Here is a 22,970-nt window from a genome sequence, read left to right as displayed (position 1 = left end):
AGTCCAACAACGGTGGTGTCATATGTATAGAGAGTGAAGAGAAGAGGACTTAATACACACCCTTGTGGAGAACCGGTGCTGAATATGATGGTGGAGGAGCAGTGATTTCCAAGCTTAATGGATTGTGGACGATCTCTTAGGAAGTGCTTTTTTCACTGACAGATGGATGTGAAGAGGCCTAGATGTAGTAGTTTTGCACCAGGATCCCTGGGGTGATGTTGTTAAGGGCTGAACTGATGTCCAAGAAGAGCAGCCACACGTAGGTCCCTCAGTGCTCCAGATGGATCACCACAGAGTGGAGTGTTATGGTGATGGTGTCCTCCGTTGATCTATTTGCCTTGTATGCCAACTGGTGGGGGTCCTGAGTAGGTGGCAGACAGTGTTGGGATAATGGTTTCTTGAACCACTTCATAATAAAGGCCTGAAATCGATGAGGGTGTCCATTACTGTCTTTTGGGGAACAGGGATGATGGTGGAAGTGTTGGAATCCGGTGCAGCTTGTACAAAAACAAAGATGAGTTTCTTCCTTAAATTTGTGCATGCAACTTTCAGCCAAGTGTGTTCTGTTGTCCAGAATTTACGCTAATGGTAAAAATGAAAAGAAAAATAAGAAAATGTCCTCGTTTTCCTCATCAAAGAAAACACAGATCTTGTTGTAAGACTCAAGCTAGCTAGCTACATAGCGCTACAAGCCATTTCTCATCTTGACACCTAAGCTAACTAAGATGTTTATACGAGTAATCCACCGTGCTTCGACTTGGATTAGGATGTTTTCCGTCTCAGTTTGATCGCAGCAGAGAAAAAAAAATGACTTTGATGGATCAATTTAGCAAGGCTTTACCGCTGGGCGCGTTAGCGTCTCAATCCCTTGCTAATCTCTTCGAGTTTGACGGCGTTGCTCATCTCGAGTGTGGCAGCTTGCCGCTTTATCTTGTTCTTCATCGGTCTTTGCTTTGGGCCACGTGAAAAAATGTGCAGTATTATGATGCTAATTTAAATTAGCATTAGCCATCTTGTCACTTTTGCTGTTTTTTAGATTTAAATTGAAGTAATGTCGCAAAAAGACGCCAGTTAGACTATGACAATCGATTGTTTTGCTGATGAATCGGATCAAATAAAATGGTTATTGGAATTAGCACTAGCCATCCTGTCACTTACAGTAAATTGATGTTGTTTTTTTTAAAGAATTATATTGCAGTAATGTCACAAAGAGGCAGCAATTAGCTAACAAAAATTGATTTCCAAAACATTTTATTTATCCGTCAACTATTTTGTTCCAAAAATTGGATCAAGTAAAATCTTTTATAAATGGGAATAAATCTAAATTGTTTTTAACAAATTCTTTATATAATAACTTGGTCTTTGGGTACTCTAGTAATTTTTTTTCCCTATATAACAAAAAAGTTAAAAGTTAAGAAATATCGTAATTTTCTAATGATATTTTATTTACAATTTTTAATATGATTTAAAATGAACAAAAGTTTATTTTTGCCATTTAAAAAAAATATTCTGATTATTACTTTTCTTTTTTTATGAAAAAGTATACGAATACAGTAGTTCTCATTTTGTTTTTTTTGTCCTAACTTTAGAAAAATATTACTTAAAATAAGCAAAATTGTCTGTATTGTACATTATTCTTTAGGTATATTCTTTTTACTGTATGAAAAAAGTCCCAAAAATTTGAAATTTTGCTCACTTCAAGATTTATTTTGTAGTGAGATCAGAAAATACTATTATAATATGAGCAAAATGGTCTTTTCTTGTACATTTTCTTTCTTTAAGTGTTATATTTTATATACATGTGTATGTATTCATGTGGGCAGCACGGCGGCGCAACACTTAGCACGTGTGCGGCACAGTTCTGAGGTCATGAGATCAAACCTCCTGTGTGGAGTTTGCATGTTCTCCCCGTGCTTGCTTGGGTTTCCTCCCACATTCCAAAAACATGCATGTCAGGTTAATTGGCCAGTCCAAATTGTCCCTAGGTGTGAATGAGCGACCGAAATGTCTGTCTCTGTGTGCCCTGCAACTGGCTGGACACCAGGTGAGGGTGTCCCCTGCCCACTGCCCGAAGATAACTGGGATGGGCTCCAGTACCCCCGCGACCCTACTGAGGGTGCAAATAATGGATGGATGTATATGTTCATGTATATATACAGACATATAAAATATGTCCATTTTAAATAGTATTTCTGGGGGAATATTAGATAAACCTATCATGGGAGAAACTCGTCTTTTTACAATTATTTCAAGTATATCATTCTTTATTTTACCAATTAAGTTAAATGTAAAACATGGTAAATTAATAAAACTTTAAAAATAAATACTCAGAAGAGGTATGGCATAATATTGCGAGTCGAAGTAGTAGTAAAAGTCGTCTTATGAAGCTATTCTTTTGATTTGTGAAGCGTAAAAAGGCCCTGTTGAATAATTTTAACATGGAGAGCTGAAAAGAGGGTTGTATTTGACATGAAAACTGCAAATAAGCTGAAAATAAAACGGTTTATTTGGTCAAAAGATGGACCATGTGTATTTGCGCCACACAGCTCTAAGAAAAATGATAAATGAAGAAAAATAGATGTGACCTTTACTCTTCTTTTCACGCAGTGCAAAACTGTGACATTCATACTGAACCGCTTTCTAGCGTTTCAAAGAAAAGTCATTTTTGTTTGGCCCTGGAACAAATCTAAAGCGCCACGGACAAAATGACATTCGAAACTCGTGGAGGAAAGGGGGAAAATAATCGGATTCGTCTCTATAATAGCAATGGAGTGATGACACGGTTTACAACAAGAAAAGAATGAGAAAAGCTCTCTCCCTCGGTTCTTATTGTGGGCTAACATGGCGCTAGTGGCCCCTTGGTTTAAGATAAACGTATATAATAAAAATGAATATATTCGAATGTGGAGGACTGAAACAAGATCGTCATCTTCAAAAATATCTCTTTTTCAATCCCTGGCCTGGATATTTTCTCTAACTGCATTAAGAATATCATTGCTTTGGTGGCTAGCTTCCCTTTAGCCATTAGCATCACTTCAGTAGTTGATACTAGTGTCTTGCAAAAGTATTGGCGCCCCAAGAACTTTCAACATATTGCCATATTTCAGAATTAAAACGTATAGATAACTCAAAAGAATCAACAACATGTGAGACAAAATCGTGAAAATATACCAAATTTATTCAAGGTCTTATAAAGTGCTAACAAATAAAACAATGAAAAAATATTCTCTCCCTTCAGGTCAAGACTTTGTCCAAGGTCCTTTTGCTGCAAACACAGCCTCGAGTCTTTTTGGGTATGTCTATATACATTTTTCACATCTCGAAACAGAAATATTTGCCCATTCTTCCATACAAAACAGCTTAAACTCCTTAAAGTTTGATGGTGATCGTTTGTCCACAGCATTTTCAGATCTTTCATCGAATGCTTGATATGATTGAGGTCTGGATTTTGCTCTATGTTTAGGGTCATTGTTCTGTTGGAAGGTGAATCTGTTCCCCATTCTCAGGTCTCTTGCAGACTCCAACAGGTTTTCAGCCAGAATAACATTGTATTTATCTCCACCCAACTTACCATCAACATGGACAATCTTTCCATTTCCTGCTGAAAAAAAAGCAACCCCACAGCATGATACTGTTCTCACCATGTTTGACAGTGGGGGCTTGTGTTTTCAGGGTGTTATTCTTCCCCAAAAGTAAGGCTTTGCATTTACCCCAAAAAGTTAAATTTTGGTCTCATCAGACCAGAAACTTTGTTCCACTTGTTTTTTGTTCCACACATGTGGCTTTTTGCGATCAAACAGGCCTTTTAATGGTATTCTTTCAGTAAGGGCTTTCTTCTTGCCACTTTTCCATATAGGGCAGATTTAGGAAGAGTACGACTAATAGTTGTCTTATTCACAGATTGACTCACCTTAGCTATGGATGCCTTCAGGTCATTTAATGTGATCATGGGTTCTTGGTTGATTCTCTAATTAGTTTTGTCCTTGTTTGGGCTGAAGCTTTATCGGGACGGCCAGGTGGTTTTATGCTCTTTCCATTTTGATATTTTTGCTCAAACAGTGCTTTGGGTGATGTGTAAATACTGTATTGCAAAATCTGCTTGTATCCCATTCCTGCTTTTAACTTTTCCACAACTTTATCCTAAACCTTCCTCGGGTATTCTTTTGTCTTTATAATGCTGTCATAATGCTACATAATGCTTTGGGTTTAAGTCCATTTAAACTGAGTTTTTTGACACACAAGTGCAATCTGTTTGTCATTCTTAGTAATTTAGGTCAATATTGGAGAAGAGGGGGGGGCAATATTTTTGCAACACCTACTTTTTGTTTTTTCGTTGTAAATAGAATCTAAATGTTGAAATAACTTGGTTCCACTTCATAATTGTGTGTTTAATTTATTTTAGCTTGAAATTTGAAGCCTGAATTGTGGCAATATGACAAAAAGTTCTTCGGGAGGGGGGGACAATCATTTTGCTAGCAGCAAGTAGGGCATTTTTGTTTTTCTCAAAAATTACAAAAGGTTTTCCTGTTTTTACAGGAAAGGGACGTTGAACTCGCATGTCACGGATGTTTGTGTGCTCTTATGTGCAGTCTGACACGCTGGTCGCGCTTCACCCGGTAAACTTAGTTCAACAACACAAACAAACGCACCACTGACCTCCTTCACAAAAGCTGCCAGACTATAAAAAGGCGAGTGTGGAGTTTGTTGCAAACAGAGAGAAGAAAGGGAAGCATTTGTTTCACACTGGTATGTACTTTTTTTTACCATTTGTGTTGCATTTTTTAATTTGGCCGGATTAAAAACATATATATATATATTTTATATTCAATCATTGATATTGTAGATTTCTGTTCTATTATATTCAGTTTTTGTCTTTTTTGAGCGAATCAATTTTTTATAACGAAACAAGTGCAAAAATGCAAAGATATTTAAAAATGCCCACATAATGTATGGAGGTATTGATTTTTTTTTTTTTTATTACAGTGACAATATATGGCTTGTATTGTGTTTCTAGCAGATCAAATAGTTATGTCATACATGCGGACTGCAGGCCGGATCAGGCCCGCTAAAGGTTTCAATCCGGCCCGCAAGTAAACACTGAGAGAAGCACAAGAAAAAATAAAGGAGTTGCAGTTTTAAATATGACAGAAAGCTAGGCGCCACCAACAATTCAACTGGAACTGTATCTCTTTCTCTTACTCTCTTTTTTTCTCTTCTCTCTCCTTTTCTTTTTTTTGAACTTTCTCCTTTTTTCTCTTTCTCACCCTATATTTTATTTCGTCCTCTCTCTTTCCATTTATTTCTTTCTCCCTCTTATTCTTTCTTTCCCTTTCTTTTTCTCATACTCACTCTCTCAGTCTTTCTTGCTCTTTATTCCTTTCCTATCTCTTTCTTTTTCTTTCTCATCCTTTTCCCCCTTGTTGTTTCTTCTTCTCTCTCTTCATCAGTTTCTGTCTCCCTTTCTTTCTCTTCCTTTCTTTCTCTTGTTCTTTCTCTCTCCATGCAATTATTTCCTATGCTTCTGTATTTTTTCTTTTATTGTTTTTCTCTCTCTCATTTGTTTTTCTTATTTGCTTTTATTTTCTCTCATTTCCCCTCTCTTTCTTTCTCTTGTTTTCTTTCTCACTCTTTTTTTCCTCTTTCTCTCATTTTATTCATTTCTCTCTTTCTGTTCTCTCTCCATTTCTTGCTTTCTTTCTCTTCTTACTAGCGCGCTTTCCCTCACGCTCTATTTCTCTTCTCTATGATCTAGTAGTCCCTGGTGAGAATGTTTTTTTTCTACCAAGCTAAAACTAGTTAGACATTTTGGTTTGGAACAAATTGGATATCAATATGTGCTATTTTAATGAATTACCATTCATTCGGTGTTGAATATTATACCTTTTGAAAGGCCTGTTTTAAATATATTAATGATTGTTTCAAAAGGACAGGTCATTCTGAACATTTAGTGGCACCGACAGGTTACTGACACGTGTGTTTACTTTTGACAAATATATTACGAATCACATCACAATTATTTTTTCAGAAAAGAAAGTATGTTGTATAAGAAAAAAATAATGTTTTATTTCTTTATTCTTGTCTTTTGCACAATGCTGCTGCTAATGTAATTGCGCTATTATCTGTAATACATACAATTTAGGCCCATCTATTACCTACTAATCCTAATATTCTTTTTTTTTTTTTTTTTTTTTTTTTAACTTTTTAAAAATATTTTAAGTCTTTTATTACGTTTATCCTGAAGTGCCATGTCTAGTTTCATAGAAACAATGTACACTTTTACCAGCTCAGTAGCCTAGATGGTAAGGCGCCCGCTTTGAGACTGGGAGGTCGGTGGTTCGCGCCCCGGCCGAGTCATTCCTAAGACTTAAAAAGTGGTCGGCGGCGCCCTCTGTTGGCTGCGGCTGCATCGGCTCGCTACAACGGGTCAGGTGCAATCGACATTTCGTTCTGTGTACATTGTTACACAGAATGACAATACAAGGAAATTATTATTATTATTATTATTATTTGTGGTAATCAATGACAATAAAAACAATTCTATGCCATCATTTTTGTAGACGTGCACTTTTTCTGGTATAAATTCAAATTCTGGACCGTAATATTTAAAGGTACAGTGTGCCATAGTTGACCACTGATTTTCCCTGTATGGTTTTGTGCTAAGGAAAATGAGTGCCAGAAAGCAAAAGGAGAATACAAACTCCAGAGACTCATTATTATTTTACCTCACCTTTTTGCGAAGAAAGAAAAAAAGGAAAAGGAAAAAGAAAAGGAAGAAAATGGGGGGTGATGAAACACATATAAAAAATAAATAAATGATGTAATATGTGTTTAATGACAGAGATCATGTCAAACAAATTTCCTAGAAAATGATAATGACTAAGCTATATTCCAAAACAGGTCCGCAGTTAACTCAGTTTTTTTAAATCGCAAAACCATCTTTAATACTAAAGTATTTCAGAGCACATAGGGTTTTTTTCACTGTAATTTCTAAGTTTCATTTCCTCCAAATATATTTATTTTTAGAAAGGTTTACTTTTGATTTGGTGGCGTGTCGGATTTCCGCTTTCACCCCGCCTCTTTCCGTTGTTGTGGCGCATGGAAGGTGGGGTGAAGTGACGTCACATCACACCCTGTCCTCTGATTGGCCAGCGCCTCTCACCCGACTCTACAGTCTGTGAATTTGTTGTCTGACGGAGGGAGAAGCCCTTTTTTTATTGTGGCGCTGCAACGTATATTTACCTCCTCTTTTTTGGGGGGGGTTCTTTTTAGCTAATACTGAGATAGTAATGGGGACATACCTCGCGTCTGTGGCCGAGTAAGAAAAAGGAAAAGAAAACTGCGAGGGAAAGATCGAGGTAAGCCCTCAACTATGGCGAAGGTGACGTCACGATGTGGCGCTCGACTTCATTTGCTTCATGTTCATTTTCATCTTTAGTGCCAAATGTCCAGCCTGGAGGAGCATTGCTGGAGTTGCTCCCGCTCGCCGCAGTCGGAAGGCGAACACCCGTCGGCCGCGTCGTCCACGACCGAGTTGTTGACCGCCAAAGGCGAGGCAATGACGTCCGCCATCGTGTCGTTGCTGGGCAGCGCTTACAGGTCGCTGCACCGCCACCGGACCTTCAACTTGCTCCGGCGGGGGTTGGTTCTCTTCGCCGTGGGAGTCATCCTGGCTCTGGTGCTCAACTTGCTGCAGATTCAGCGCAACGTCACGCTCTTCCCCGAGGAGGTCATGACCACTTTGTTCTCGTCCGCTTGGTGGATCCCGCCGTGTTGCGGTACTGGGGCAGGTAAGTTGTTATGATTTATTAACGTTTTTATTCGTTATTACATTATTCTTCGACGCAAAGGGTTAAAAGGATCCAAGTGCGTGGTTCTATAGATATCCCTGCGCTCTCATTGGCTGCCGTGGTCTGGACACGAGGCGAACAGGGCGCTGGTTGGTTGGAGTCATAACGGGTGACTGAATGGGCGGGGTTTTCGGAGGGAAAGGCTTTGTTCGAAAGAGGAAGCGAAAGGAAGTGGGGTGGGACCAAAATCATAACAATAGTTGTTTTTCTGTAAACGCTTTATTTATATTCAGTGCCTTCTCGGATTTGACATCATGTTTGACTTCTGTCAAATGCTTTATTATCAGTTTACCTTTGTTGATTGCACAGTAGTGTCACCATGCACTTTGTTCCCTATTCACTAAAATTGCACGATTATTATAACTTGGGCCACAGCGTTGTAAATATATTTTCTTGCCTTTATCCTGATTGTCTTTTCTTTTTTTTTTACTCTGTAAGTTCCATTACATGGTACCATGGAGTGCCATGTGTAATTTCGCTGCATAATGTTTACTACTATGTTGACAAAGACTATTCAATCGTCACACTTTAATAAGTTCATGAAAACGTTAACAGGCTATACAAATAGATTATTTTTAAATATAAGATGTTATGCTCCAACTGCTATACAGTACTGCGTATTATAACCAGTCAAGTATGTTCATTTACTGCGAAAAATACAGCTTTTATATAATATATATATATATATATATACTTTTGTAATCGCCTTTACTGTCATTACTTACTACACATACCTTTCAACCTCAGCATATTGCTCCCCCTATTAATGATTACAATTTGATTATAAACCTCAAACACAACGCGGCACCAATTCAGTCACAGCAAGATCCTAAAATAAAAATGGTTGATTTGTCAAAACAAGCATAGTTTATTTACCAAATGAACAACACAAACATTTATTTCAGATCTTTCTTAGTTCTTTCTCCACTTGAAGTAAATATAGTGTTGTCTATTATATTTTTTTCCGAACAAAAATGTTATACTGCATATAGAATTTGAAAAACCACCAGGCTGTACTTGCCCTAGAGTCTAGGGCCTAGACACACCACAGAAAGTGGTGCCCTTAGGACCCGTGTGGTTAAGGGAACCAGCCACCCACTCCAAGATGAATGACATAAAAGTCAAGTCCTGTTTATTTGTAAAGCCCTTGATCACAAGAAGTCTAATAAAATACTTGATCAAAATTAGATTTTTAAAAAGAGGTCAACAGGAAACTGCGACTTCTGCTTTATGCTCACCATCTGTTCACATGTTTTTGTGTTATCAGCCAATGGTTAAAGTTTCAGTTTGTTTTTGGAACGGTTGTATAGGTCAGCAGGAAACCACAACTGCTTGGACCTTGGTCTCGTGTTTTTTTGACATCAGGCTGAACTTTGTTCTATTGCTTAAAGTTCCTGACATTAGTTAAATTTTGTAGTTTGCATCGAAAATATCCACTTACAATAAAAGCTGGTATACGTCATGTACAATAGGTCTACATGGACCGCAAAAAAATTGGTCGCAAAAAAAGGTAAAAGCCTTAAATAAGCCTCATAAGGAAAGCAACACACGCTATATGCATCTATATTAGCTATATCGGGTTTTACAAGTGTGCTTTCAAAATGGTTGACAAATAAGGCGCAGAACACAAGTTGGACGATGCCTTTGCAACATCCATTTCAGCCTGGTCATCCTGGAAAGGGGGATTATTTCAGGTTTAGATTTTTTCCTTGACCCAATGTAGGTTTTAGATCAGAGGATGCTATAATAATAATCTTTTATGGTCTGTGTAGCCCTTTGAGACTTCTTGTGATAAAGGGCTGTTTAAAATAAACATGACTTGACTTAATTTCAGCAAATAACACATCCAGGTGTACACCCACCCACAATAAGAAACATGCCTTACAGGGTTTTGATTCTTGCTTCTCTTTAAATAAGTAGTACTTCTTTCTTTTCCCTCAATCACAGCGGTGGTAGGCCTACTGTACCCGTGCCTGGACAGTCACCTGGGCGAACCACACAAGTTCAAGCGGGAATGGGCTAGCGTCATGAGATGCATCGCAGTCTTTGTTGGAATCAATCACGCCAGCGTCGTATCCTTTCAGTTACCGTCAATGTCTTCTAGTAACATTACGGCTTGCTCAAATATTTGATGCTCAGTTGATCCCTAACCTGAAAAAATACAGAAACTGGATATCGACAACAGTGTACAGCTGTCTCTCACCCTGGCCGCCCTGTCGCTAGGCCTCTGGTGGACTTTCGACCGCTCACGTAGCGGATTCGGTCTGGGCGTCACCACGGCATTCCTCGCCACCGTTATCACACAGCTGCTGGTTTACAACGGCGTCTATCAGTATGTAAAATAGCACATTACATTGAAAATTGACAAAGACAAAACTCATTCACTGTCAAGCCAATACAAACGTCATGGGTGTAGAGTCATTCATTGCCAATGTCGGCTGCAAGCGTATTAGGCAGTGTTAATACGGGTGCTCAAAATCCTTGAAAATGCTTGAATTTTAATGTTGTGTGTTTACATTTTGGGTTGAGTGCTTATAAATGCTTAAAATTGTTGCCATGTTTCTCGATAGTCTGACTCAATATACCATGAATTAAATGAAGAAAAATAAAATAAGTCTGCTTAAAATGTCACAGACACTGCTTTCTGGTGACTCGGCTTTGCCATTCCATTTCTTCAGCATTCAGCATTTAAGTAAGTCTAAACCAGATCGCCACCATAGCTTACCAGATATGAAATAGGCGCCGCAAAGGCTTACTTTCCTAATGATTTTCTTGGTGCAGTCGGTTATTTTAATGGCTTGCAGCCACAGGCTCCTATGGTGCTTATGACGACTATTTTCTCCAGGAATTTATATTAAAAAAAAAAGTGTTCCTGAAAATTGCAAATTTTGCACCCGGACACACAACTGCTGAGCATGATGTTTTTGTCAATTTTGACTCAAACGCAACTCATCACACAAATCTTCCTTGGCTCTATTCAAACTTGTACTCCTACTTCTGTTGTTTGGGGTCAACAATGCGCACGCAACCTAAGGTGAGCCAGTAACGACATAGGCTGGAAAGGGGTCTGTGTGTTGTCACAAACGTATTGTTCGGATCCACAAAAATATCAATTTATCAGAGATCTAAAAATAATGTCTTGATAAATGTATAAGTAAATCGCAGATATTGTATATTCGTGGACCTGAAAAATATGCGAGAAGATTGCGGACATATTTGAACACTAACCTCAACCAACAGGGCTTTGGATTGATTCAAACCTTTTCTTTCAATGCTACTAGAGAAATTGTAAAATTTGCTTTGAAAGCCCTTAAAAAGTGCTTGAAAAAAGCCATTAAAAGGGTGTACCATGTGCTATTGACAGCTGTACCCATAGATGGCACCATATGAATAAAATCGTTTTAAATGAGACCATTCTGAGTAATAGCAACATGTTGCAGTTCACAAAATTGTCTTTTGTGTTCGTAAACGAGCATCTATTAATCACGTTCTAATTTTGCAGGTACACGTCTCCTGACTTCTTGTACGTGCGCTCTTGGCTGCCATGTATTTTCTTCTCCGGCGGTGTCACCGTAGGAAACATCGGACGCCAACTGGCCATGGTATGATAGTTATGCCCTGTTTAAAGTTGTTACTGTGTGTTTTTTATTTGAAGGGTGTGCTACAAGCGTTTGCCACAGTAAAAGCCTCCGCACTAAAACAGGTTGTTTTCAGCTTTCGTGGAAAATTTTAAAGCCTCGTAATTATGTACTTAATTGAATTGGTTTTAATTAGGGCTGGGCGATTACGTAAGTTTGAATTTGAATAATTAGTCAGTATTTTGAAAATAACCTAAATTGTGAAATTGAGGGTAGGAATTTTAGGGTTTTAAACTACTTAAAGTTAGAGCTGATTATTGAACAATAGTTAACAATCATTTCATTGTGGCATTTAACATATTCGTCACAAGCTAAAATTGTTGGGCATCCATTAAGACTTAGTCACATTCATTTGTATCGCCCTCATTTAGACCATCCCCTGATCAGAAAACCGGAAATAGTAATTTATGTGTGAATATTTAGCTTGGAATTTATTATTTCAATTCTCTTTTATAAACGTTCATCTTGTGGATGTTATTATTTAAAATTGTAATATTTTAGACTAATGAAATTGAGATCTACAAAAAGTTTGACATGAATGTGCAAGGGGTAGGTTTCACTCTTTGTTGTATAATGCGAGTTGAATAGTCAAGTCATGTTTATTTGTATAGCCCTTAATCACAAGGAGTCTCAAAGGCTGCACAGACGACTTCAAACCGCAGACAATTAAAACACCATCCCCTGATCTAAAACCTACATGAGAGCAAGGGAAAAACTCAAAAACCTCAGCATGAGGACAATGAATAATCCATTAGAAGGTACAGCACTTGAGGTAATCCCCCTTCCAGGATGACCAAGCTGCAATGGATGTTGCATTAACAAACAATAAAAAATGAAACAAAATAATTCAAGTTTCATATAAAATTCAAAATATAAAAACAAATGACTAGGTTGCAGTGTAGCATTAAAAAACAAACATAGCTATTGACAACACAAAATATAGGTCATCCATGAGATACAGAAGAGTGTTTTAGGCCTAGATCTAAACAGTTCCGCTGAGGTTGCAGATCGAATTTCAGATGGCAGAGCATTCCACGGCACCAAGGCCCGAATGGAGAACGCTCTCAAGCCTGCGGCTCTCTTCTTGGCTCTTGGGATCACGAGTAGACCAAATTTTTCAGAGCGAAGGCTCCAGACAGCAACATAGGGGAAAATTAAATGAATAAAGTTGTATTATTTGTTATTGGATTGTTCTCCCTGAACATTTTTACATTGATGGTTGCTTCCACAGGCTGGTGTTGAGAAACCACACAGCGACTGACGGAAACATCACAAAGGAGCCCTTAAAAAAACTGGTTTGAGTGAAATGAAGCCTTTGGTCCAATGTGCCATCTGAACTCTAGGAGGTCCTGCCCACATCTCCAAAAAGGACATTGTTTGCCTTTTTGTCATTTTTTTCTCAACTTTGAAGCTGGTTTGACTTTGAAAACTTTTAAAGGGAAACGTTACGGATTCTGATTTTTCTCCTGGCATGCAACAAATTCAACCCCCTTTTGGGAATGAGTTTCCTATTTTTTTGCCTTCCTGCCTTTTTCTTTTTTGAGGTGACTCTACCGCATCATGTGACACCGAGGAATGAGGAGCGACAGGATATGTACGCAGGAGTGCCAATTTGGCTAGTCGCATCACTAAATGTTTATTTCCATGTGTGCTGAAAGCTAATTAAGCGAGAGACGATTGCTGTATTTTCTGCAAACTTACAAGATGGCGGCCTAAAGTGTTTACAAAAAAGGCCTCGAAATTGAGATGGTTTGTAAATAATCCAGTATTAGCGGAAGTCAAATCTGCTAAAGTGAGATTGAAGCATCACAAATTTCCTAGCATGAAGATGAGTCAAAAATAGAGAGCAAGACTCTAGGAAGCAGCCAGTATCCAACGTAATTCTATTCTTCCGTGACAAATGCTAACCGTCAAGTGTTCAGAAGGGGTCCAAAATGAGTTTTTTGCAATCTGTGATTGCCCGTGTAATTATAATGACGTATTTTAGCTGTAGAAAGTGGCTCCATTGTCATTCACACACACACAAAACACAAGTTCAGGTGTTATTACTGTGTTACTTCTCTCAGTATGTTAAACTGGGGTGAGGGTTGATGTATACGCACAGGCCAAGTTGTAATTTATTATGATTTCTGACTCAGAAGTCGGTGTCAAAGTGGACTCATACACATTTTGGAAGGATTGCTATGTATATATAATATTGTCTTATGAAAAGAGTGAGGTGGAAGAACAAGCTTTAGTTTGGAGGCGATGAAGTACTTTGTTTTTTGTAACATTGCCTGAAATAAAATCCATATGGAAATAATAATTGGTGTGTTTATTATGGAAGAGTAAGAACTTGGGTGTCGGAGTTGAGATAAGAAAATTATATTTACTGTTCGCAAGGGCGTAGGTTTGATCTTTATGTTGGTGGGGAGTGACAATATTTCTAAGCTCGACATTGGTCCGGACATGTTCCCCTGTCCACGCCAAAACTACGCCCGACTGTGAGCAGGTTATATGTTATGAAATTATTCAATTCATTCCCCCTAACCATATTTTTTAATTGTAACAAACTATTATAATCAATTTTTTTTTTTTTAATAATTTTCTTGAAAAGTTTAGGGTGTGATATTTTTTTCCTATGATTTTTACCAAGTTTATGTGCGTGTGTAATTGACATTTCGTTATGTTGGGTGGAGAGTGGTGCTTCTCTTATTGTAGATTTAATGTTTTATACACAACACTATGAAGTGTATTTCGGTGTCTGAGAAGTGCGATACAAATACATATTGATTTTATTTAAAATGCAAAGGAATGATCAATGGGCAGTAGTCAAACTGTGGTTATATCAGGTGACCACTAGATGACAGCATTAATCTTTCCAGCCTGGCCTTGCGCTGTTATCAGATAGAAGGACCCCTAGTGGAAAAAAAACAAATAACGTTTAAAATGGTCACGTCATTCATCAGTATTATTGACATTTGGGTTGAAAACACAAACTCATGAGTCATGCTTCAAAAACAATCCAACAACGGCAAACCTGCCACTAAGGGAATTGAAATAAAGTTGCTGACTCACGTTAACATCATTGGCGCATGAATAATAAAAACAAATAATTGGTTGGGGGGAAAAAATCATACCATTTTATTGTTCACAAAGTATGTATCATTTTAATAACAACAAGAAAATGTTGAGTATCAAAAACTCCCTGGCAAAAAAAGTACAAATCTGTTACACGCACACGCGCTGACACAAACCCGTGAAAAAGCAAATGGGCTCGTTAGCAGAGATTAAAATGAATAAAAATCAAATTCAGGTGCACCTAAGGTGAAATAGGATTTTGATTCTATTTTAGCGATGCCACACAAGGAGAAAACGGCTTGGGTGACCGCGACCTCCGTGGGAGTCTCGCAAAATAACACCTGCCACGGCAGGTTTGAATTATTTTTAAAAGATGCACTTCTATTTGGAATTTTCTCCGACTCTCTATTGTAAATATACCAGAACTTTTTGGTCAAAAGTTTATATTGTACTACTCGTTAAATATAGCCATGTTTTTGTTATTTTGAGTTGGAAACTTCATTCTTGTTCTTTAAAACGAATTACTCAACAAACACAAACTTTTGGTGAAAACTTCGTCGTTAAAGTATTTTTTTTTTAAAAAACAAATCACGTCAATGTTGCATGTACGTCCCAATTTTTGAGTGAGTGCGTGCAATTTCACATTTTCTTTAATAACACCCGCGTGGGGGAAACATCTGCCTGGCAACAGCAGCTAAAAATAAAGCCGTGCAGATGATTTCTAATAATCGATTTTTTTAGATTTTCGTGGTTATTTGAAATAACAGCATTCTTTTGTAGGCGCTTTTGTGGTATTATTTGCGAACATGCTCAAAATTGGATTTAAATATACGAAAAAAAACCTTGATTATTAATCAAAACCAATAACTTGAGCCTGTCTCTTAGGAACATGTTGTAAATATTTTGCCAATTTATTCAGATAGTTTTTAAATCTTTTTTTCTATTCATAGTCTTTATTGCATGTTTACCCTGGAGTGAAATGTCCAATCTCGTTGCAGAAAGTGAATTTTACGGGATTAATATCATTGACAAGAAAGACTTTTCTATTCTACTCTATTCTAATCTAAGCGCTATTTAAAGTTTACGCGTGGAACAAGTGCTTTTTCCACCTGCCCAAAAAGGGGTCGCAAGTGGGAGGGAGACAGGCATTTGGAACACCCCAAGACTGAAACACATGCACTTATGATGTGGGACCCCCATCAGGACCCTAAAGCGTAGACCCATAAAGAGTTATACTGCAGGTGGACCTAAAAGTATTTTTGTGACTGTAAAAAAAAAAATAATTACAACTCAAATTTTGTTGCACAGAATTTTTTTCTTAATAATGCATGCATTTAATTATCTTTATTGATGTTTGACTTTACATATATAAATACTCAAAAGTTTTTCGTCATATTTAAAAGCTTAAGGGTTTAACATTTTCAAGTTTCTTTAAATTCTGCATCAATAATAAATACGTCAAATAGTTTAGTTTTGTTAAGTTATCGTTTTATTTTTAAGTAAAACCCCAGAAAGTTAAAAAAGCGATGTCTGGGGGTAGGGGGGGGGTTGGGGAACTGATGACCCCAAAAATGTTTTATTACAAAAAAATATTCGTTGGGACGTTACAAAGAAATGATTTATCAACAATGCGCGTGTTTAATTAATTTTTATTGAAGTTTCTTTTTAAAGAATATGAATGCTCAATAGTTTTTTATTTTCATATTATTAAGAGTTTAACATGTTCTTGTTTCCTTAAAGTCCACTACGTTGTTTTTTCTAGATCGTTACGTTTATTTTTGGGGTAAACCCCAGAAAGTTTACACATTTCGATTGTTTGGGGTAAGAGATTACCCCAAAATGTTTTATGTTAGCAAAAAATGTTTTATTAACAGATAACTTGAAAATTAAAATTAAACTAAGTTAAATAATGTATATTAACTACAAAGGTGTCATTTACAACTCATAATAATTGTTCTCCAGATTTATCAGACATTATTATAACACAAACAGATGTTATTGCACTACTTTCATTGCACTAATTTTAAGATGTTTTTTTTTATTGCACTATTATTATAAATTAGGCCAGTCTTTAAGCACTACTATGTAAATATTTGTACCTATTTATCCTTACGGTAGTTTTCTCCTCTTTAAAGTATTTTTCATGTTTACCCTGTATGTCTAATGCCGTTGCATACAATGTTTCACAACGTTGAAATCAATGACAAAAAAGACAATACAATTAAATTAAAAATTGTTTTGTTTCCCCAACACTCAGTTGCTATTTTAATGGAGAACATTTTATGATAAATAGGAAATATAAATAAAATACGACAAGATGTGTTTTGCACGGTTTGATAACATTTAATACTATAAATATCGTTTAACACAATAACATCAATAAATAATGCACTTCAATAGTATTGAAAAATACAAAAATTAAAGCACAAATCAGCACTTAAATCAAATTCAAATCAAAGTCTCTTTCAACACTAATTGAGTCTTCCGTTTTATGTTGTTTTCCAGCTCTCCGTCGCCTTTGTTGATTGGCTGTAATCCGTCACGTGACCTCACTGCCTTATCTTGACTTGTTGGGACGATGTAAAGACTCAAAACGTGTGACGTCACAAGTCAGTGTGATGTCTAAATAAGTGCAAGTGTTTACCATACCCAATAAGGAAAATATAATCCCTTTCTCACTGCAGTTCCGAATAAATCTTTTCTTCAATTACTGAAACAACAAACGCATGCTCACTTAAGAAGGCCCCAAGCTTAATTGGACAAATCCGTTATTATCGTCAGTAATAACGGCACTAAACTACTATTAACATTTTTTTTACTTTACATTGTATACCCTCGCCCAAAATTTACGTTGAAAGAAAAAAGTGACTTTGTGTTATTTAGTTTAGTGAAAATGGGCAGATGCCCGGTCGGCCAGCGTCATTTTTATTATTGAATTACAGTATCACCTTCCTCCATTAAACCCCAATTGAGACACATTCCCTGCTTTGTTTTAATTGATTATTTAAAATAAATAGTTATAGTAAAAGCAAAGAAAAATACATATTTGTTGTGGTGTTATTCTACAGTTTGGGTTAAATGACAGAACTGTAGTTATTGACTTTGTGGGGTTTCAAATAAGGAAGAATGAGAAACGATTTGCAGCTAATTATTTATAAGACATTCATACTTGTAACCACCAGTGCTTATAACCGTTTCAGCTACCCACCAATGGCAGTTTTATCATGATAAACTTCTAAAAACCTTATTCAATTTTAAGGCAAATTATGAATGTATACTTAATAGGTATATATGTTTTCTCTAGGTATGAGAAATTAGTTTTATGGTTGAGGGGTATCAATTTATTCCATCGATATTGGTTTGAAAAAAATGGGATGAAATATTTCAGGTTTTAACTAATTTTCTTGAATGTCATTAAAAAACGTTCTAACGGTATTGTCACTTTGAATCGGTGAAAACTGAAAACTTGAGTACTTGTGATACTGCCTAGTTTGGAAAAACACCAGTGCTTCTTTTGTATGTAGAAATACTCAAAGACAAACATGCATTGGCTATATATATATATATATATAATATAAAATCACAGTTCACATTAAGCAGATTGTACTGGTTTCCACAGATACCAGTAGCAGGAGAAGGCTCCAAACTAACTCAGATACAGCACTTTCATCATTTGGTCGCCGTTGCTAGTTTTTGACATTAATACTAGGCTGGTTTTCAAGTAAATACGGTATGTGGAAGCTATTTTTCAACATGAAAGAAAGGTTTTTGTTTTTAGCGTACTAAAAAGGAGTTTCCTATATAGAAGATGACGCTTATTTTCAGCAAAGAAAATGTACTATTCAAAAGATAAAATCGTCTGGTTTTGAACATTAATATCAGGGTTGTTTTTGGGGATTTTTTTTGCAACAAAGATGTGGACACCATTTTATTTGTCCTTTGCTATAGTGATATTAAAGGCTCTTTGTCTAGTAAAGGACATTGTGTGTCGTGTATTTTTATGTCTAAGATCAAATTATGTGTTCATTTTAATTATTTGAAACTTTTTTACGTTATTATTTTAATTTTATTTAAGTGTACTTTCTTTTGGTCCTACACATTATTTAATAAATTATTGTACTGTTCATTACTTATTTTAAGCTGCAATTTATGGCCTGAAAAATGCTGTACAAATACATTTTGATGTGATTTGTACTAGGTTGGTAAAATGCAAGTGGACAATAAACCTTTAAAACTTAACACAAAGAGGTATTTTGAACAATACAAATTTGTCAAAAATAACATCACTTCATTTTAAATGCAGAGTGTTGGCACTTTATTCTCGGTGGTACTAAAGTATTGAGTACTCTATATGAAAAATAAAGTGGAATATAAACTTGTTGGAACAACACAAACTCAAAAATAAACAAATCAAATAAAAAATAAACAATTGTCTTCCATTCATATGGATTACTTCCTTTTAATATGTATTGTCTTTTATTCCCCCCTTCCCTAATAATTAGGACAATGACAGAGGCCCGGCGGGTTTGACCCCGGATGTCAGAAAACTTCCGGGTTCAGACAGGCGCACAAAAACAAATCATACACAAGGGTCATCCAAAAAGACTCGGGCAGGGTGAGAAGGGGGGGTTCTTGGATGCTATTTGACATTGTGTGAAAAGCACAGGAAGCAGCGGGATTTGGGGTGATCCGTGCAATGGGGATATCTTGCAGACACCCCTCCAAAGAAAAAAAAGGGGGAGTCTTAAGGGTGTGTGTGTGTGTGCGTGTTTGTGTGTGTGTGCGTGTGTGTGTGTGTGTGTAGGGGAAGAGGTGTGGGGCACTCTGTGATCTGTCACACACAACACCGTCCATTCACAAATCTATGTGCACGGCACCTTTTGTAGTGTACTACGACTACAACATACACATTTTCTGTCGATACACAATTTCTCTCACACTCTCACACACATTTCTGAAAGTGGGTTATGGGAGCTCAAGGACAACGCACATGCGCACAAGCCATGTGTAGTATATCAGTGAATGGGGCTGCATGCCAATCAGCTCCCAAAAAATATTGAACTGTGCTAAACAGAGATTGTGTCACTATATATTATTTTTGAACAATCCATTTCAAATTCTGATGCATATTTAACTCACGCTAATATTAATAATTCAGCCATGCGTGGTTTTTTACACTCTTAATGGTTCATTAATGTCAAAAGGGGGGAAAAGGGTGGGAATAGAAAAAAAGCTTGGGCCTTCAAGTGATGCACAATGATTATTAAAGTTGCACAGAAAATAGAGAGGTTGGATTAAAATTAATTAATAATATTGCAAGAAGCTTTCATAAAAACAAATGTTTTGGGAAATAAGAATATTAAGACAATGAAAAATATGTTGATCGTACGCCAAATTAAAAAAAAATAATAAGAGAAAAAAGGTTGCAATATGTAGTTTTTTTGATCATTGAAAATAACAATTTTATTTGACTATCAATTAAATACATGTATCAAAAAAAGTTCTTCAATGGAAAATGTTTAAACAAAGATTAACATAAATACACACATGATTAACTCGGATTTATTATTCAGAAAACATTAAATACAACAGATAAGTCGAGCTATCTTTGTCCAATCTTTACTGATGCAGTAATTGGAAGTCTAGATTAGCTTTTGGTAAACTACGGCACGCGAGCCACATACGGACCAGTCGTGCTTTTTAAACCGGCCCACTCAACCCGAAATTTAAAAAAAACGTAGAACCAATATATTCGAAAAAATATGATTTTCAACATATATTATGTCCCAGCGAACCTACTGAGTATAAGCGGTGCAGCTAAAGAGATGAGATGAGATAATATATTATGTACTGTATTGTTTACATTAAAATAACACTTCTGTAATTGTGCTTTTTTCCCCCAGATTTTTAACAAAATTTTATTGCATTTTATATCTCATGGTGTCAGATCGACACTACCAGCCCATAACAAAAAATGTAATCAAATTTATTTTTCCACCTGGCCCGTAATATAGGTTATCACAGAATTTAAAACAAACCTGGCAATTATACTAGCAGGCTAATGCTATCACCATTAATTGCATTTCAAGTTTTAAAATGTTGTTGACATTATTCCCAATTTATTGCAATTTTTCGACGTAAAATTAGAGATGTATCAAGAGTTAGAATCATCACAGCGTTTGAAAATTGCAGGCACTTCAAAAAATGTGCGCTTTCATTTAAAATACTTGTTTTTTGGCCTCGATTTGGAAAAGCAGGCACTGTAACAAAAAATGGCCGCTTAAATTGCTGGGATGACAAACACACCTTTGAAAAATATTGCATGACACATATTACTTCTAATAAGAAATATAAACATTAAAGTTAACCTCTTGAGTGTTTATTTTGATTATTAGCGAAAACCTTACAACACCTGCCGCACTATAAAAAGTCGATATTAGCATTTAATAGTAAAGAAGGTGTAACAAATGCTCCTTTAATGACACAATATACTTTTCAGTCCAGTTCTTCAGTAATGCAGTGACAATGTTTTAAGAAAGTAACAATTAACAAAAAACTTGTTTCACAGTGAGTGAAAACGACATATTTTAATGGTGTGCATTTTGCTAGAATGAACATCAACAAATTTCAATATGCTTTTCGGGTCATTAAATCTATATTCTTACCATTATTTTGAAAAAAAGATCCTATTTAATTCTGCAGATTTAAACACACACTACATATTTGTATCTAATGTAGTAACTTGTTCAGGGTAGTTAAAATGACCCTAGTCTAAGCTATTATTGGTCAAGATGGAATGACTGCCATTTGAACCAAATCAAATGTTATTTGTATAATTGAAAGTGCTGTATTGAAATATTCAAAGTACAGAATCAAAATAACCCCCCACCCTACAACTTGGGACGCCAAAGACACAGAAGCACATTGGTAAACCTAATAAATCAAATAATAAACCAGAACAATTATCCGCATTGGAAAGATATTAAAGTTTGAGCGTCCCTCAAGGTACATATAGATGAAAAAAAAGACTGAAAAATATAGCTGGTGTCTATCAGAAAAATTACAAAGTGATAGGGTGAAAATTAATCAATAAATTTAAATTATATATATCATGCTATATGTATATATTTTTTGTGTGTTGTCAGAATTTGCAGCTTGAGCGTATGTGTAAATCTTGCAGGGCTCTTTTCTATGGAACATGATCATTTTGCGCCTCCATTGTGTGCTGCTCATTTAGCGCCTTCCTTCCACTCCCAGCATGACAACAGCATGTGTGTGCATGTGTATGTGTGTGCAATCAAAATTCAAAAGAACATTCAAGGAGATTCAGCATGGCATTCCACATCAGTTTGGCAATGTCTAGCACACATAAAACATTTGTACTGTATAGAAAAATATCAACAGGTCCTTAAAATAAAGAAAACAAAACACATGGAAATGACATGACAACATACATAAGTGCCACACTCACCTTATTTCAGCTCAGACAGTCCAGTCAAGTCCTGTCGCCCTTCTTCCTAATCTCAATTCGGCGCTAACGTGTTGTCCCGCAAGGAGGAGGACTCCTCGGGAAGTTGCTCAGGAAAAGTTAACACCAAAAGTTTTGTCTTTGGAGGAGGTGGCCCCCTCCTTGCACGTCGGTGTGCATCAGTGGTTTTCTTTTCGAAAGCCGATATGGACCACAGCTCAGCGTGGGAAAACTTGGAATAGAAAAGAAAAAACATTCAATTATTATAAGTGATAGTTTAAAAACATACAACACTTTACCGCAATGCAAAAATTCTTTATACGCACAACACTTAATATTTCCCCTTGCAAAATTAAAAACCTGAGCACTGGTGTATAGGAAAATAAATAAAGTTAATCCCCGACCTAACAAAATGCTCACAGATAAAGGAAAAAAATACTATCGCAGATGCCCAATGATTTAACAATTAAAAACAGTTAAAATTGATATAAAACATGGCTTCAATTTTGCTTAACTGTTTATTTTATCGTAATCTGAAGTAGACAACCAGTGACAGGGGTCGCCATCCGTTTTGAAGCTGGGAGCTAGCTTTTTGTTACTAATCATCGTGAAAGGCTACTACTCTCATATGCAATTGTCAAATAAAACATTATTACTATCTTGCTGCTATGGTATTACTAGGTTATCACCAGGCTGAAATTATTAGAGGTCGAAATACGGTCAGTTATCCACTTAACTTTAGGCCGGTTAGAATACAAATTTCCTAAAAAGTCACAATGAACCATGAAACATTTTCAGAACCAGTTGGCTATGTGGTCTTAAGCTGGGGTCTTGTGCCCGCGGGCACCATGTTGAAGACCTCTGACCTACGGCTTCTGGACCACATACGGCCATAGAAAGCATTGCATCTAGCCCAGTGTCATTGTCCCTATATATGATTTTTATTGAATAACATTT

The 22,970-nt window shown here is 36.4% G+C and overlaps 2 protein-coding genes across 6 annotated transcripts in view; one reads left to right on the top strand and one right to left on the bottom strand.

Annotated features, from left to right (window-relative positions):
* The first annotated feature begins 4,625 nt into the window (after positions 1–4,625).
* On the top strand, positions 4,626–13,790 carry insig1 (insulin induced gene 1). Its single transcript, XM_088321846.1, has 7 exons — positions 4,626–4,746; positions 7,270–7,355; positions 7,436–7,787; positions 9,795–9,919; positions 10,013–10,179; positions 11,350–11,449; positions 12,717–13,790. Exons 3-7 carry the CDS (start codon positions 7,442–7,444, stop codon positions 12,744–12,746), a joined length of 768 nt encoding a protein of 255 aa, XP_088177972.1. The 5' UTR covers positions 4,626–4,746; positions 7,270–7,355; positions 7,436–7,441; the 3' UTR covers positions 12,747–13,790.
* The window catches only part of LOC148348385 (uncharacterized), a 45,048-nt gene continuing 30,773 nt past the window's right edge, over positions 8,696–22,970 (bottom strand). For 4 of the 5 annotated variants that reach the window (XR_015847494.1, XR_015847495.1, XR_015847497.1 and 1 more), the window contains 2 exons: positions 22,017–22,245; positions 8,696–14,383 (listed from right to left, as the gene is read on the bottom strand). Coding sequence is in view for 1 of the 5 variants with exons in the window: in XM_088321847.1 (XP_088177973.1) it covers positions 22,232–22,245 (14 nt within the window). In the remaining 4 variants the exon portion in view is untranslated. Of the gene's footprint in view, positions 14,384–18,242; positions 21,905–22,016; positions 22,246–22,970 lie in introns of those variants that run through there. The other variant, XR_015847496.1, reaches the window with a different exon arrangement.

This window comes from Urocampus carinirostris, chromosome 18, assembly GCF_059441175.1.
Source record: "Urocampus carinirostris isolate Australia breed hairy pipefish chromosome 18, RoL_Ucar_1.0, whole genome shotgun sequence".
In the NCBI taxonomy this organism is placed as follows: Eukaryota; Metazoa; Chordata; class Actinopteri; order Syngnathiformes; family Syngnathidae; genus Urocampus; species Urocampus carinirostris.
This window is presented reverse-complemented; position numbering and strand designations above follow the sequence as displayed.

Coding starts and splice junctions, on each gene's coding strand:
- insig1 (XM_088321846.1), top strand. CDS start 7,442: ATGTCCAGCCTGGAGGAGCATTGCTGGAGTTGCTCCCGCTCGCCGCAG. Junction 9,920..10,012: donor GAATCAATCACGCCAGCGTC/GTATCCTTTCAG, acceptor GAAAAAATACAG/AAACTGGATATCGACAACAG. Junction 10,180..11,349: donor GTTTACAACGGCGTCTATCA/GTATGTAAAATA, acceptor CTAATTTTGCAG/GTACACGTCTCCTGACTTCT.